Genomic DNA, 17,836 nt, shown 5'->3' with positions numbered 1-17,836 from the left:
TGATGAAGTAGTCTATAGATGTTCAGGTCGTAGATGGTATTGTTGAGTTCAACTGTGTCCTTACTGATTTTCTGTCTGCTGGATATGTCCATTTCTGATAGAGTAGTGTTGAAGTCTCCAACTGTAATAGTAGATTTATTTACTTCTCCTTGCAGTTCTATCAATTTTTGCTTCATGTATTTTGACAGTGTTGTTAGGCACATATGTATATCAAAAGTTATTACTTCTTCTGGAAGAATTGACCCCTTTATCACTGTGCAATGTCCCTCTTTATCCCTGAATACTTTCTTTGCTCTGAAGTCTGCTGCTTGTGAAATTAACGTCACTACCCCTGCTTTCTTTTGATTACTGTTAGTATGGTATATCTTTCTCTATAAAGTTTACTCTTAATATAGATGTGTATTTACGTTTTAAATGAGTTTCTTGTAGACAAGTTATAGTTGGGTCTTTCTTGTTTTTTTGATCAGCTCTGACAATCTCTGTCTTTCAAATGGTGATTTAGATCATAGTCTTTCAAAACAATATTGATATCATCAGGTTATTATCTACCATATTTATTACTGTTGTTTGTTTGTTGCTCTATTCTTTGTTGCTATTTTTGTCTTTCACTCGTTTTCTGCCATTTGTGGTTTTAATTGAACATTTTATGTGATTTCATTTTCTCTCCTTCCCCAGCATATCAACTATGCTTTTTTTAAAAAAACTTTCTTTTAAAGTGGGTTTTCTAGAGTTTGCAGAATACATTTACAACTAATTCAAATTCACTTTCAAGTAACACTGTACTGCTTCATGGTTAGTGTGAGTTCCTTATAATAAGAAAATAATCTTTATTCTTCCCTTCCATCTTCAGTATCATTGCTTTCATTCATTTCTCTTATATATAAGTATATATAAGCATATATATATATATATACACATAAGCATACTTAAACTAATACATTGTTGCTATTATTATTCTTAACAGACTTCTATGTTAGATTAATAAGAAAAACAAAACTTTTTATTTTACTTTCACTTATTCCTTCTCTCACGTTCTTTTTTTTTCTTTACGTGGATCCTAATTCTTACGTATATCATTTTCTTTCTTTCTAAAGAACTTCTATTTAATATTTCTTGGAAGGCAGGTCTCATGGCAACAAGTTCCCTTTATTCTTATTCATTGAAAAATTTTTTATTTCTCTTTCACATTTGAGGGATAATTTATCCTGGTAAAGATTTCTGTGGTGGTATTTTTTTTTTTCCACCTCTCAACCATTTATTTTACTCCACTTCTTTCTTGCTTGCATGGTTTCTGAAGAGAAGCCAGATGTGATTTTCTTATTTTTGCTCCACTATAGGTAAGATGTTTTTCCCTTTAGCTTCTTTATCTTTGATTTTCTGTAGTTTGAGTATGATATGCCCAGGTATAGTTTATTTTTGGCATTTATCCTGCTTTGTGTTCTCTGTGCTTCCCAAATCTGTAGTTTGGTATCTGACATTAATTTGGGGAAATTCTCAGTCAATATTGCTTTAAATATTTCTTCTGTTTCTTTTTCTCTTTCTTCTCCTTTTGCTATTTTCATAATGCATACATTACACGTTTTGTAGCTGTTCCACAGTTCTTGATTTTTTTCCACTTTGCTTTTCAATTTTGTAGGTTACTATTGAGATACCTTAAAGCTAAGAGATTCTTTCCTCAGCTGCGTCTAGTCTGCTAATTAGCCCTTCATTTTTTTTTAATAGTGTTTTTTGATCTGTAGCATTTTGTTTTGGTTCTTTCTTCAAATTTCCATCTCTCCACTTACATTGCCTATCTATTCTTGCATGATGATATCACGTCTACTTTATCCACTAAGAGCCCTTATAGTTCCAACTTCCCTGCCCTGTCTGAGTCTTGTTCTGATTCTTGTTCTGTCTTGCCAAAATATATTTTTTGCCTTTTGGTATGCTGGTAATTTCTTCTTGATAGCTGAATATGTTATATTGGGTAAAGGAAGTTCAGTAAATAGGCCTCTAGTAGTGTGGTGGTAAGGCAAGAGGAAATGTTCCACAGACCTCTGATTAGGTCTCAGTCTTTTAGCCAACCTTTAACTCTGGACTGACTTTGAACATCACAAGTACTTCTCAATCCCCAACCTCCACACCCTTAGGTGGGACAGGATGGCTAAAGTAAGCTGGATTTGGGTATTTCCCTTTTTCTACCTGGAAGGTTAGAGGGGGATGGGGTTAGATATTTTCATTCCTCCACATGGAAGGGTAGAGCTGCCTAGAATTGGGTATTTCCCTTCCCCCAGGTCGGTTAGGCTCTGATAAAACCCCAGCAGATTATGCTGTGGTTAAATAATTTCTTCTGAGGGCAGGTCTTGTTAAGAATAATAGGGTGCATCAGTGTATTTCCAAGTGGTACCTATTCCTCTCTTCCTCCCGGAAACATGAGGGGATGTTTCTTTAGTATTCACTGTGAGAACCTGGTACTGTACCAGGAGGTAAAAATCAAAAGAATGTGGGTCCCTCCTAATGATTTGATCCCCCTAGAGTTTTTATCTCTCAGATTTGTCCACACTGATTGCCAGCAATCTGTCAATTATAGTTCAGGTTTTCTTACCCTGGCTCTGGTTCCCATAGTTTTTTGCTCATAGATTTTTGCCCTGGTATGTTGTGATTCTCTCCGCGTTCACCTGTCTGTCTGTGGGTGGTAGTTTGCCCTGTGTCCTCACTTCTGAGAAAAGTTGTTGATTTTCCAGTTTGTTCAGCTTTTTACTTGTTATTAGTATGGTATAGTGACTTCCAAGCTTTTTACACACCAGACTGGACCCAAACTGCTTTTAATACCATTTAAAAAGCCTCAGTACTGAATTATATATCTCAGTGCCCTTTATTAACACATAATTTTATGTATTTTAATGTTTTCCTGAGGCATTTTTTGTGTTGTCTTGCTGGCAATATAAGTATTTAAAAATTTAATTTTGAATTTTTTAATGTTAATAATAGATGAGTGTGAGCGGGAAGAAACCAGGCAAGTTTATATGGATCTAAATAATAACATTGAGGTAAGTGTTAGTGAAAATTTGATTATTTTTTTGTGGGGGGGCAGCTGTCCGGTATTGTGATTCGAACCCTTGACCTTGGTGTTATCAGCACCATGCTCTAACCAACTGAGTAACTGGCCAGCCCGAAAATTTAAATATTTTATATAGAGGAATTTCTAAGCAAAGTAGAATGATAGTTACAAAGATATAGGCAACTGTTCTTGCTGAAAGGGTCATTATTTATTTGTTGATATATGATTGTATTACCAGTAATATTCCTAAGATTCTGTACTATGAGTATTAATGCTTTGTTATTTAGTAGCTTTTTGATTTACATGTTAGTGACAATGAACTTAATTTATCAAATATGTGTTGACTCTGTGTCAGATACCAGCACATTGTGACACATAACCATTAATTTGAAAACATATAAAGTATTATTAATCTGTGTCTGGCTCCTGCTTACCTTTGTTGTCTCATCTCCTATCATTCTCCACTTTGCTTTTGCGCTACAGTCACTTTTTTTCTTTTTAATGTTTTTCAGATTTGCCAAGCTCTTTCTGATCTTGGTTCTTTGAGTTTGTTTACTTTGTCTAGTACTTTTGTTTCCGAGATGTTATGCACACTTACAAACTTCATTCTGCTTCTTTGTTATCCCTCTTTACTACTTTATCTAATATATTTTTATTTGTCCTTTTTTCTGTATTGTTTCTTTTTTTTTTTTCCTTTTTGTCTTTTTTCGTGTCCGGCAATGGATCGCAACCCTCAGTGTCGCGCCCGTACCGGACCGGGACCGGGATCGCAACCCTCGGTGTTGCTCCCGCACCTCGCTCAGCCAGTGAGCGGGAACCGGTCTGCATGTGGGATCCAAACCCTCGGGCGGGAGCGCCGCCGCGCTTCCCAAGCGGCGCACTGTAGCAGTGCACCACCGGGCCGGCCCTTTCTGTATTGTTTCAATTTTAGTATACGTGCTGCCAAAGTGAGCAATGTATTTTTCTATTCTGTTATTCTATATCTCTCCACCACATTAAACTTTTTGAAAGAGCACTTAGAAGAGCACATGACATTTATTTGATATACTTATATGTTTGTTGTGTATATGTTTATTCTTTCTTACAATGGAATATAAGTTAGTTCCTGTAGGGTAGAATTCATTTGATTTTGCAAAGCAAGATTTGTTGAACACATGCTGCCAGGTTACAGAAGTGTAATTTTGGACTCTTATGGGGAGAGGCCACACTTTATAGTGGGGAAGACAGAAATTAAATAAGCAAGCACAAATAAATATAAAATTACAGATTTTGATATGTGCTTTTAAGTAAATGACTAGAGTACTAACAATTATTTTGCTGCTGTTTGTATTACATAACATGTCTCCAGTGCCTTTAAGCATCTGGGAAACTAACATAATAGGCTAGGCGCTCAATACATTTTTAGTAAATTAATTATTCAAAGTTATAGGGTTTTCATTATTCATAATTGTACTGTTTTAAATCTAATAATCACATGTTGCAAATTTGTTAGTATTTTCATCATTTGAAGAAAGCCATTTAAAAAGTTTAAGTGAGAATCTTAAAAGTTAATCTTTATATTCCAGAAAATGATAATAGCTTTTGAGGAACTTCGTGTACAAGCTGAGAATTCCAGATTGGAAATGCACTTTAAGTGTAGGGATCCTATTTAATTTTGTATTACTGTTCTGCTCTTTATATTTTTATCAGATTTTGTTAATGTTTTCATCCCTCAACCTGATGCCCTCAACTATTTTATATTTTGTATTGTCTTTGTTTTTGTAAGCCCCTAAAAATTTTGTGGAATGTGGCAAGGAATTAATATAAGTTAAAAATACTTTTTGGCTTCAAAACTGTATTTTCTATAAAATCAAAGTTATTATGGTTTGTATTTAATTTTTTAGAAGTGTGGTTTGGTCTTATTTTTACATTTCTTGGTAAAGTATGCATATTACAATAACTGTATATACTTACAATCTGTTGTTTCATATTAGTGTGTTGTAGAGAATAAACTTTTATATTTGTGCTGTTATAAGAATTAGAATTTTAAATTATTGTAACATTGATATTATTTAAATTCACTCTTTTACTAAGCAGAAAGTTAGCAGCAAGAAAATAGCAGTTTTTGTTCATTAGAAACTTTTGAGATTGGATATAATCTCTAGGTAAATAAAGAGGTGAAATAAACTTTAAATTTTGTAGAAAGGTTATACAATTATGTTAAGACTTTACTGTATATTTGTTCTATTTTTAAAGTAAAGGAAGATTATGAAAAAATCCAACACCTTGAAGATGTATACAAGAAGGAAGTAAATGACAAGGACAAGCAGGTTTTATTTTTAAACCAACTCTATATTCTTTGTATTTGCTAATTCATGAGTTACTTAATTTTTTTCCCCTCACACTATGGTGTGCATTAAAATTTCAAAAGACATTTGTATTTGCTGAATGCATGATAAATATCTATGAGAGAATTTTAGTATTATACATGTTCAAATATTTAGCCTTTTGCCTAGCCAAATTGATTTTCATTGATTCAAATATACACTAACTGAATTCTAGCCTTCTTTTGGTTTTTAATTGATGAATCTTCTACAATATTTATATCATGACATTGCTGCAAAAAATACTATTTTATGAGAAATTTTTTCAGACAAAAGCATCATAAAATGTAAAGAAGATCATTGACCACTCAACTTCATTTTGCAGTTTAATTTGAGATATACTATCTGTAACACCAATTAAGGGAAACCAAAGCATTTTTTTGCTTTTACCTACTAATGTCACATAGTGGAAGACTTGAAAATGGTAAGACTGTCTACTTTGACATTTGCAAGGTTGCAAGATTATTATTATGCCAACTCTATCAGTTTAGAGTCTTCTTCTTCCCATATGGAAAGTGATAAATAGAAAAGAATCCTCTTCTGTCACTTTCCCACTATTTTTGAAGTTTTTCTTCTCTGATTTGCCACAAGATATCTTGTAATCACAGTTAACAAGATTATCTACTTAAGTTAAAATTGTGCTTATTATAAAAAATACTAAGAGTGAAGTGCTAAAAAAAAAGCTTGTTGGAGTTGTGGGTATGCATAGGCAGAGCTTACAGATTGTTGAGCTTCCTTGTGAAATGATGAGGCTTTTTGCTGGGGACTCCTAAATGTCATTAGTTGTAAGATTTTTTTTTTCTGAGTTCCTCTAAATTCCTGTCTGGAGATATAAATTTGGTTGATGGCATTATGGAACTGGGTTGGGCAGGGTAGGAACCTATCGTTGAGTCTTACCATTTTGTATTCTGACTTTTCTGTTATATCCTTCATCCCCATCCCTCCCTGTGCCTGGAATACCCATGTTTAGAGATTACCTTTTAAAATTTGATATGCTTGAGTCCCTTGCAAAGATGGAATAGGGTTAGTTCTCCAGACTACATTGTCTGTCAGGGAGTAGAGTCTAGGGTGGGAGGCTGGGTATTCCCACGGAGGTCTTACTACTCTACAGATTTCCAGAAAGTTTCCTTGTACTTAGTCTTTTGTTTCATACGCACCTTACACACAGTCTGCTGCTGCTAATTCTTTAAACATTCTGGGGTTCTTTGGGGTGAGTTATCTTGCTTCTCATTAGTTTCTCCTTGTGTAGGCTCTTAGGTTTGACCTTGACTTTCTAAGCTAGATCATTTTCCATTCCTTTCAACTGCTTTCGTCTTTACATATCTGTGGTTTGGATTATAGGAGTCTTATGGTTTCACGGACAATGAAGTCTGTTTTTGTTGTTTTCCTGGTTATTTTTGGGGTGATTTGGAGATGACAGTAGGGCACAGAGTTATTTTTATCATCTTGAATCTGGAGGTCTTCAGTTTATATTTACAAGTTTAACTTTTACCTTTTCTTTACATGAACTCAATACTCCAGCCCTCTGAATATTTTTAGTTCTCTGAATGAAGCATGATCTCTTGATCCCTTGTGTTCTTAATCAGCCTACAATGCTCATTTCCTCATGTTTGCCTGATTAATTTCTACTTGACTAGCAAGACTCAATTCAGCCCTCTGGGAATTAATTTTTGATTACTTCTCCCAGGACTAATTTAGTTGTTCCTTTCCTGATTCCTACAACATTTTTGTCCTATTACTAATAATATTCAGGTGTAGTTGCTTGTCTTCCAGTCTAGTCTGTGAATTTCTTGAAGGTGAATCCCCTCATCTCAATTTACTCATTGCTTATTATGGTTTCTGGCACAGGGTAAGTACTCAATAATATTTATTCAATGAATGAATTAGTAGACTCCATTAATCTTCCAGAAATCTTCTCAGTAATACTTCGAATTATATAGTATAGTATTGCATATATCATACTAGTTTGTCCATTCATTCAATGATTCATTCATTTAATAAATATTTACTATGTATGCATGTATTAAATGCCAGGCACAGCCTGCTGAAAAGCATGTAAACAAGTACATGAAATAATTGTAGGGTGATGATAAATGCTAAGGTGCCATATTTAACTCTTTATAACGTATTATTTAAATATTTTATTTTAGGTGTCACTACTATTGATTCAAAACACTGAGAAAGAAAATAAAATGAAAGATTTAACATTTCTGCTAGAGGAATCCAGAGATAAAATCGATCAATTAGAGGAAAAGACAAGTAAGAATTTATATTAGAAAATATAACTATGTGTCTTAAGTGTTTCTCTTGTTATGTTCTAAATTTTGGCTTTCATTGCAAGTTTGTCCTAATGCTTTGGATCAGTTGGGGGGGGGCATAATAGAATCTTTTGGGGAGCTTTTTTCTCCCCTTTTCCATACTCTTACCTTCTTCAAAGTTTCAGCAACTTGCTCCACAAAGACAAATATGTTTACTGATGCGTTCCAAGTGCCTAGAACAGTGCCTAGCACATATGAGGTACTCGATAAATATTTTAAAAGTGAATGAATCTTGTAGGAGAACTTTGGAGGGAGTTACTAATTCTTCCTAGAGTGAGACATTTGGAAAGGCATTAGGGAAAAACTGTTGAACTGTAACTTGGATGATTAAAAGTTCACTAGGTAATGAATTTGAGGAAACAGTGTAGGTAGAAGAAATGGCTGTGTAAGTCATGGAAGGGTGAAAGTTAGGGTATATTTGATAAACTGACTTGTGTGGCTATATCTAAGCAACTCAGGCAGATGAGATTGTAAAATAATTTTTGGATTCATTTATGAAGGATCTTGAATGTCATGTCATGTTTAGATTATCTTCTTATTGAATATTTTTCAAAGTTGTTTAAGTGGCAGGACACTTGGAAGGCACAGTATAATTTGTGAAACACCATGTACCTTCTAGAACATAATAGGGGTCTTATAGCATTTGTTGTTTTTCTGTTCTTCAAAACATTCTCTCTTCTTCACATGTTCCTGCTAACCTATGCCTACTAATTTTGCCTTACTGTCGTTATTATATGCTGTACTCTGGATATATTGATATTGTTTAACTTCCCTTACATTTTATGTTCTTCCTATCTTAGCCCATGCTTTTGGCTACTTCCTGTACCCAAAGTGGGCCTCTTATCTCCACTCCAAATCTGTTGACTAAATTCTAGTGAACTCTTTCTCATTCTTTTTTTTTTTTTTTTAAAGATGACCGGTAAGGGGATCTTAACCCTTGACTTGGTGTTGTCAGCACCACGCTCAGCCAGTGAGCGAACCGGCCATCCCTATGTGGGATCCGAACCTGGGGCCTTGGTGTTATCAGCACCGCACTCTCCCGAGTGAGCCACGGGCCGGCCCCTTTCTCATTCTTAATAATGGCTTACGTGTTACCCTCTGTCTCCTGTGGCTGTGTCTTGAGGGCAGGGACTGTGTCTTAAATATCTCTGTAACTTTAGTACCTAGCATATTGCTTTGCAAATAGTAGGAGTTCAGTAGTCGTTTGGATGAACGAATGTTTAATCTTATATAAACTGGAAACATCTTATTGGTAATAAATAACTGTAATTCTGTGTGATTCTGTAGGCTCATAATGTGTTCATTTAAATTATTTTTCATTGTTTGCCATATGTATGTATCTTCCATTTTTTCTCTTTGTTTTGGTTTGTATATTTCCTATTGGCCTGTCATCTAATCCTGCCTCTACTACGTCTAATTTGCTTTAAACCCATCTTGCTGATTTCTTAAATTTAAGATTAATCATATATTTTTCCTTCTATAATTTCCATTTTTTTTTTATGTTTCCAACTTTCTGGTTACCTTCTCCTCTTTTAATAATCAAAATTTAAAAAAATTTTTTTGAATGATATTTTATAGTTATTTTCTGTTTACTTCAATGTCTGTTTTTCCTTGGTCTGTTTCTATTAGTTCTTTTAAAAGCTGTAGTAAGATACACATAATGTAAAATTTACCGTCTTAGCCATTTTTAAGTAGTATTAGGTGGCGATCAGTGATCCTAAGTATGTTCACATTTTTATGCAACCATCACCACCAACTATTTCCAGAACTCTTTTCCTCTTGCAAAATGGAAACTCTGTACCTAATAAACAAAAACTCTTCATTCCCTCCTTTCCCCAGCACCATGGAAACCACTAGTCTTTTTTCTTTCCTTCTTTCTTTCTTTCTTTTTTTTTTTTTTTTATCTTGCTCTTTGGTCATTTGTTCTTATCTTTTGGTGTGCCTACTAATTTCTTATTGAATTCTATACATTTTAATAAGAAAAGTTAGAGGTTCCCTATGATGTTGTCTTTTCTCTGCTAGGGAGAAATTGTGGGTGTGGTGGGCTGATTATCTAATCCAGTTATAGACTGAGCTGAATGGAAGGAAATTAGCCAAGTATATGAGGTTTTTCAAGTCTCCAATTTTGTTTTCTAGCTCTTTGAGACCCCTAAAAGGTATGCTGGTTTTTCTGTCCGTTTGCCTGGGCCAAGCCAGCATCTTTGTCTGTTGCTCAGCTGTGCTTTGTCAGTTCACTTCTCAGCAGTTTTCTCTTAGAAATCTAACCCGTTTAGTTCTTTTTTCCCCTTTCTGTCTTTTCTGCTTATTTTCAGCAGGAGAGTTGCTTTGCTACTGACTACTCCACCCTGCCTGGAACTACCCATTTAAATTATCATGATAATATTTGCTTGTTATTATCTAATTTATTTTGTCACTTGCCAATACTTGTTGGTTGCTAAAGAGTATCAGTTATTAAAAACTTAAAAAATTTAAGGAGAGAAAATTCTGAATATTTATTTTCTCTCTCCTGTGTTAAGAATTCTTTTAAATAGGATTCTGCTTGGAGGGAGTTTGGATTTTCCCATGAGGCCAAATATCAACCATCTTGATTAAAACCCATTACTCTCATTCTTATGTTAATTTTGTTTTCTCCCTGTCTTAACCTCCCATTGTTTCTCTCCTTTCCAAACTTTGTCTTTGAAACCCTTGCTCGTTTTATATAGTATATAAAATTTCTTTTTTCCTCAGCCTATTAATACAAGTTTCCTTTCTCTTCTGACTTTAATTAAACTTGAGGTCTCTACTTCCTCAGCTGTTGTTTTGAATGGAGGCTGCACAGTTTTCTACATCAAATGGAGTTGGAAGGCAGTTGCAAACTTCTTTTTGGTTCTCTTTTATACTTTCAAACCATTATTCACTCATTCTTTCAAGTTCTCTTGACCCCTCTTCTATTCTATGCCAGGCACAAAGCTAGTTGCTGACAATATGCTTATTTATCATTGAATCCCTGTTTTCCAAAAGGTAGTTACTGTCTATTTTGATTATCTCAAGATGTTTTATAACGAATGGATATTGACTTTTGTCAGATGTTTTTGGAGTATATATAGAGATTTTCATATGATTTTCTCTTTTAATTTATTAGTGGTTATTTTCTAATGTTAAGCCTAATTTTCTAATGTTAAACAATTTTTTATTCTTGCTTATAAATTTAGTTTTATTATTTTTATATATTGTTTCAGTTTTATATATTTCTTGATTAAATTTTTGATTTGGAGTTTTTGTATTTATGTTCATGAGTTAGATTGGTTTGTAGTTTTTCTTTCTCATATTTTCTTTTTTCACATATTGCATTCGGGTATTGATATTCAATACTGTGTCCTACAGATATGTACAATCAATCATATTTCAATGAAAACAAAGCAAAACATCAAACATAAGTTGGAAAATTGAAGAGGAGAGGAAAATCCTATTGTATTTATTCATACTTTTACATATTATGTTCTTCCTTCTTTTCTGATGTTGTCAAGCCTTCTCTAATTGTCTTCGTTTTGTTTAGAGGAGTTTCTTTAGCCATTCTTTTAGGATAATACAGCAAAGTATTCTCTTGGTTTTCCTTCATTTAAGAATGTCTATTTCTCCTTCCTTTCTGAAAGACATTTCTAGTGGTTATCCTGGTTGACAGTTGTTTTCTTTCATTACTTAAAAAATTTTGTGCTGTAGCCTTCTGGCTTCCATGATTTCTGATAAGAAATCTATTGTTATTTTAATTCTTTTTTCCCGTGTATATAAGGTATTGTTTTTCTCTGGCTACTTTCAAGATTTTTCTCTTTGTTTTTTGTTTTCAGATGTTTAAATATAACGTGTACTGGCATGTATTTCTTTGGATTTGTTCTCTTTGAGGTTTGCTAATAAACTTCTTGCATCTGTAGGTTTATGTGTTTTGCCAAGTTTGGGAAATATTCACCATTATTTATTTGAATAACTTTTCAATTCTGCTCTCTATCTGTTCTCCTTCAGGGACTCTGATGATATGAAACTTAGATTTTTTGTTATGGTCCCACAGGTCCCTGAGGCTATTCTGATTTTTTTTTTCAGTCTATTTTCTCTCTGTTTTTCAGGTTGGCTAATTTTTATTGTCCTATCTTCTAGTTCACTGATTCTTTCCTCTGGCCCCTCCATTTTGCTGTTGAGCCCATCCATGGAGCTTTTTATTTTCATCATTGTATTTTTCAGTTCTAAAATTTCCAGTCTTTTCTTTTTTTTAAACATCTTCTGTTTCTTGGTGAGACTTTCCATTTCTTTACTGAAAGCTTTCTAAATTTTCATTTGTTTCAAATGTGTTTGTAATGGCTGGTTGAAGCATTTCTATTTGCTTTAAAATCTTTTTAATTCTAACAGTCTTTTATCTTGTTGGCATTTATTGATTGTCTTTTTTTATTTAGTTTGAGATTGTTCTGAATCTTGTTATGATGAGAGATTATTGATGAATCCTAGATGTTTTTGTATTATTTGTTTTAGCAGGCTTTCTTTGGCACTGTTCTGTCAGGGAAAGAGGAGGATGATGCTTTGTTACTTCCAGGTGGAGGTAGAAGTTCAGGCTTCCCACTGGCCTTGGTTGACACCTTAGAGGGGTGTTCCTTGTTATTGCTGGGTGGGTTGGTACTTATGGTTCCCCATGTGGTCTTCAGTAACACCACAGTGGGGGTGGCCTTGTTATAATTGGGTTTGGTGAAAGTTGTGGCTCTGTTCTAGGCCTCTTCCCACTACCTTGGGGGGTGTGGGAGAGATGCCTTGTTATTACTGGATGGGAATGGACATCCAGGCCTCCCATGGGATCTCTACTGCTTCTGCTGGGGATGGGGGGCTCTTTCTGGCTGGTGGGGATGAAGGACATGGCTCCCTATTTAACTTTCTCTGACGTCACCTCAGTGGGGGTGTTATACTGCCTCATCATAGCCTGGTAAGTTTGGAAGTCTAGGATTCCCATTTGGCATCTGTTGGCATAGGTGGCATGGGACACACAGTTTTTTTTATGTGATATTTGGCTGGAGTAGTCTTTCTAGGTTGCCCCTTTCCTGGTCCTTTGGCTAGAGAGAGAAGATTTTTGTTGGAGCTGTTTTTCGTTTGTGCTTATTTGTGTTTCCAGGTTGCTAGCTTCTTCAGCTGTCAGTCTGTGGGATATGTGAGGCAAAAAAAAAAAAACAAAAAAAACCAAACCCCAACAACAACACACCCCCATGCAAAAAACCCCGACCCCCCCAAAACAAAACAAAAACCCCAAATGAAACAAACCCCTAAAATAAAATAACCCCAACAACCACCTCCCCCTCAACAGGGGTCTTCTTGCTATGTTGTTTCTCAGGTCTGGAGTACTCTAGCTGTTTCCTTCTCTCCACCTTTCATAGTTTTCTTATATTTCTTTCTTATATAATGTCAAGAGTTTTTGGTTGTACTTGGGAGGAATATGGTAAAGTAGTATATCAACTCCATCTTCCTAGAAGTAGGAAGTTCCAGTTGCATTATTTTTTATTATTCCAATTTTTTCCCTGACTACTTTGAACATTGTATACTTTGTTCCTATTCTGTTACTGGAGAGATTACAGCATGGATTGATTACTTATCAAAGTGTAATGAATGCATTTACCTGTTTCCTGGGCTATTGAAGGACTTCAGAACATTATTCCATTGAGTCCCCTCCTCTTCTTTTTTTGTTGTGTTTTTTAATTCTATAGACAAGACATTATTATTACTATTTTGTACAGAAAATGTTTATTAATTTTATCAATATCTTCTTTTTGTATCTTAAACCATTCATTTAGATCTTTTTCTTTCTGCCTTAAAGAGGAATATTTAGAATCTCTTTTAGTTAGTATATGTTTCTGATGAGCTCTCACAGATTATGCTTTTCTGAAAATTTATTTATTCTCATCTGTAAAGGATATTTTTGCATGTATGTATTTCAAGTTTGACACACTACTTGCAATTTATAGAAATTTCTTTTGCACATTGAAGGTATTATTCTACTTTCTTTTGGTTTCCTTTGTTAATTTTAAGAAGTCAGTTGTCAATCTAACTATTGAACCTTTGAAGATAAGGTATCTTTTCCCTTTCTTGTAGCTTTTCAGATTTTCTTTGTCTTTGATTTTTTTCGCATTTACACTATGGTATGTTAAGATATGGATTTAGTTTTATTTTATAGTTTCTTGAATCTGTAAATTAGTGTCCTTTATTATTGCTTCTTGAAAATTCTCAGAAAAAATTATTTTAGATATATTTACTTTATGCTCTGTTTCCTCACCTTCTGAGTAAAAGAAATGAGTTAAAAAAAAAAAAAACTATGTTAATTTTCTGATTCTGTCTTCTGTGACTCTTAATCTGTTTTCCATATTTTAATAGTTTTGACTTTCTATGCCTTATTCCTGATAATTGCTTTTGACCTATTTTGTAATTCATGGATTCTCTTTTCATTTGTTTCATACCCATTATAAAACTCCTCCATTTTATTTTGTTACTAAGATATTTATTTTGAGATGTTATTTTTCTTTTTCAAATCTGCTATTCTACTCTGTGTAGCTTTCTATTTCTTATTTTCAAGGTTGTCTTCTGTTTCTTTAAATGAAATAAGCATAGCTGTTTTATAGTTACTTTCACATAATTCTTTTTTTGTTGTTGTTGTTTTTTTGTGACTGACCGGTGTGGGGATCCAAACCCTTGACCTTGGTGTTATAACACTGCACTCTAACCAATTGAGCTAACCTACCAACTTGGTAATTCTTTATCTTAAATGGTTGTGATCCTCAGTTTGTTTTTTGTTTCTGATATTTTAATTTTTTTAGGAATAATTTAAGGCCTGGCTAATATGTAGATAACTTAACTCTTCCCTGGGAGCATTTGCATTTACTTTTGCCATGTGCATGGTGGCTCTATTCAACTGGGGCAATCTTAAGTCAGTTTCAAGGCTTGGGTTCTCTGAACCACTTAGGTTATGTGAATTTGGGCTTCAGGTCTGCCTGCAGGTTGGTTACTTTTGCTTTCTCCTTTCATCAGGAATGTCCCAACTTATTATACAAAAATTTCTTCTTGTACTCCTTCGACCTTGTGTAGTCTTTGTGTTTTGATATTTCTTTTCCTTATCCTATCATAATTTCAAATCAAAAGTCCAACTTTGCCAGGATCTACAGATCCCCTCAGGACAAAAGTAGGTTCTATGGATAGCTTGTTTCTCTAGGTTTCTATTTTCTCTTCACTGTGGCCTGGTAAATTCTTATTGTTTTTTCAGGAATTTAATGCTTTTACTATTCTTAATATTTGATCCTGAATTTTTGTTCCTTTTAGAGGAGTATTTGTTGAGTGACATAGCTTAACATTATCACAGTGCAATTTTCGGTTTCAATTTTATATGTCATTTCTAGGAGCTTGATTTGTTTTATTGATATCTTCTTTTAGTTTTTAAAGAATGTCATAATACTTATTTTTTAATTCTATAGGCAATAATTCTAATATCTGCAATCTTTGTGGGTTCAAGTTGGCCTTTTGTTCATCTTGCTGTCTCTGCTTATGGTACTTTGTTTCCTATTGTGTTTTTTGATTGTGAGGTCATGTCATTTCATCTGTGGAAATTCTTTAAGGCTTGTATTAGAAGTATATTTTTACAGAGAAAATTTGTATTTGCAGTTTCTGGGATTCTGGGGGGGGGTACTTAGGAGCACTTAAAATTAAGTTTTAGCTGGGAACTCTTTTGAACATTCAGGCAGTGTACATTCAGTTTCTATACATGCCTAAGGGCTAGTTTGTAATTATAATTTCTCAGAAGAGAAATTTATCATCAGACAGTAAGAAATAGTATTATTGTGAACGCCACAGTCATTAATCATCATTTCCCACTCTTCAGATCTATTTTTCCTATTTTTTTCTCAGAGTTGGACCGCTGACCGTTTTATTGTATACAGTTTTTTCAGATTGGAATGCTTTTTTAAAAAAATAAGCCTGAAACATCATTCTGTTGCTTAACATCCTTCATTGTTTTGCATGACCTTCATGACTTATGAACCATAAGACTCTGAGCAAGTTATATAAATCCCATTATGGTATTGTCCTTATTAGCTTTCCAATCATATCTGTTATGCCTCCTCCCTTATACTTTAAGCCTTATGCTAATAAAATATAATTCCTATATACTCGAGAACATGTCATCCTGTGTCTTCTATTTTTGCCTTCGTACGTGTTCTTTTACCTGTCTGTGATCTGCTTTACTGGCCTTCCTTGTACTTTCCCTGTCTATCATTGCCTCCCCTTACCTCTAATCCTTACTTATCCTATTTGGTGCCCCCTGTATTGTATACTCCCAGAAATTCTAGTGAGTACTCATCAGCGCTAGTCATTGTTCATTTGTCCGCCTGGCCATTTGTGTCATAAATACCATGAATATTAAGGTCCGGTGTCAAGCATACATCACCATTGTCATTATTATAGTAATAGTTAACATTAATTGATTATATACTACACACTGATTAAACATTTTAAATTGTGTTATCTTGTTTAATCCTAACAGCAACTCTTCAAGATAGGAATAGTTGTCATTATTCTCATTTTCTAGGTGGGAAAAGTATAGTCAGACTGGTTAAGTATCATGCTCAATGCCAGGTGGCTAGTAAGAGGAAATAGTATTATTTGAATCAGAGAAGATCATGAAGTTCTTTTTTTCCTAAGTGTTTTTGAGGTTAAAAAGTGAATGCACACATATAAAGCACAGAGTCTAATACCTAAGTCTTAGTATTTAGTCAACATTAGCTATTAGTGTGGTTGAAAGCTTTTTTTTTCATAATTTAATATTTAAATGAAGAAATGTAACATTTTAAAAAATTAAAAATCAAGATAGACAATAATGAAAATAAAATCATGAATAGTTTCACCATTAGGAGATAGACTGCTTTTAATATTTTAATTATAGCCTTTCCTTTTACATGCATTGTTTACATAGATACTGTTTTTATTATTTATTTATTATTACTTTTTAAATTATTTATTTTTATTGTAAAAAGATGATTGTACGTACCTGTGGAGTAGAGAGTTGAACATCAAAAACTCATGTGCAATATGTGATGCTCACATCAGAATAATTATTATATTCAATAATATACACTATCATTGCTATTCGTGACCCTTTACCTATTCCTTCCTCCGCCCTCCCTTCCCACTTCTAGTGACTTCAGCTGTGCTTTTGAAAGTTCAATGTATTATTGTGAATGTTGTATCTTTCTTCCTATGTTTTATTTATATGTTTTTTATTTTAGCTCCCACTTATAAGTGAGAACATATGGTATTTCTCTTTCTGTGCCTGGCTTATTTCACTTAATGTGATTTTTCTGTAAGTTCATCCATGTTGCTGCAAATGGCAATATTTCATTCTTTTTTATAGCTGAGTAATATTCCATTGTGTATATATACCACATTTTCCTTATCCAGTTGTCATATGATGGACATTTAGGTTGGTTCCAACTCTTGGCTATTGTAAATAGACCTGTGATAAATATGGGGGTGCAGGTATCTCTTCGACGTGATGCTTTCCATTCCTTTGGGTATATACCCAGCAGTGGAATAGCTGGGTCATGTGATAGATCTATCTGTATTTGTTTGAGAAACTTCCATACCATTTCCCATAAAGGCTGCACCAATTTACAGTCCCACCAACAGTGTAGGAGGGTTCTCTTTTCACCACGTCCTTGCCAGCATTTGTTGTTCTCTGTCTTTTGGATGATAGCTAGTCTGACTGGGGTGAGATGGCATCTTAATGTGGTTTTGATTTGCATTTCCCTGATGCTGAGTGATGTTGAGCACTTTTTCATGTGTCTCTTGGCCATTTGTATATTTTCCTTTGAGAGATGCCTATTTGGTTCCTTTGCCTATTTTTCAATCAGGTTGTTTGTGTTTTTATTGTTAAGTTGTTTGAGTTCCTTATATATTCTGGATATTAATCTTTTGTCAGATGGGTGGTTTGCAAATATTTTCTCCCAGTCTGTAGGTTGTCTTTTTGCTCTGTTGTTTCTTTTGCAGTGCTGAAGCTTTTTAATTTGATATAATCCCATTTGTTTACTTTTTCTTTTGTTGCCTGTGCTTTGGGGGTCATCTTCATAAAT

At 34.0% G+C, this 17,836-nt stretch overlaps 1 protein-coding gene across 1 annotated transcript in view; it reads left to right on the top strand.

Annotated features, from left to right (window-relative positions):
• The window catches only part of SYCP1 (synaptonemal complex protein 1), a 122,862-nt gene that overhangs the window by 8,418 nt on the left and 96,608 nt on the right, over nucleotides 1-17,836 (top strand). The window contains exons 9-12 of the mRNA XM_008571278.1: nucleotides 2,971-3,029; nucleotides 4,606-4,675; nucleotides 5,276-5,349; nucleotides 7,554-7,662. Of these exons, the coding sequence (XP_008569500.1) occupies nucleotides 2,971-3,029; nucleotides 4,606-4,675; nucleotides 5,276-5,349; nucleotides 7,554-7,662 (312 nt within the window). The remainder of the gene's footprint in view (nucleotides 1-2,970; nucleotides 3,030-4,605; nucleotides 4,676-5,275; nucleotides 5,350-7,553; nucleotides 7,663-17,836) is intronic.

Source organism: Galeopterus variegatus, unplaced genomic scaffold, assembly GCF_000696425.1.
Source record: "Galeopterus variegatus unplaced genomic scaffold, G_variegatus-3.0.2 Scaffold674, whole genome shotgun sequence".
NCBI classification, from domain to species: domain Eukaryota; kingdom Metazoa; phylum Chordata; class Mammalia; order Dermoptera; family Cynocephalidae; genus Galeopterus; species Galeopterus variegatus.
This window is presented reverse-complemented; position numbering and strand designations above follow the sequence as displayed.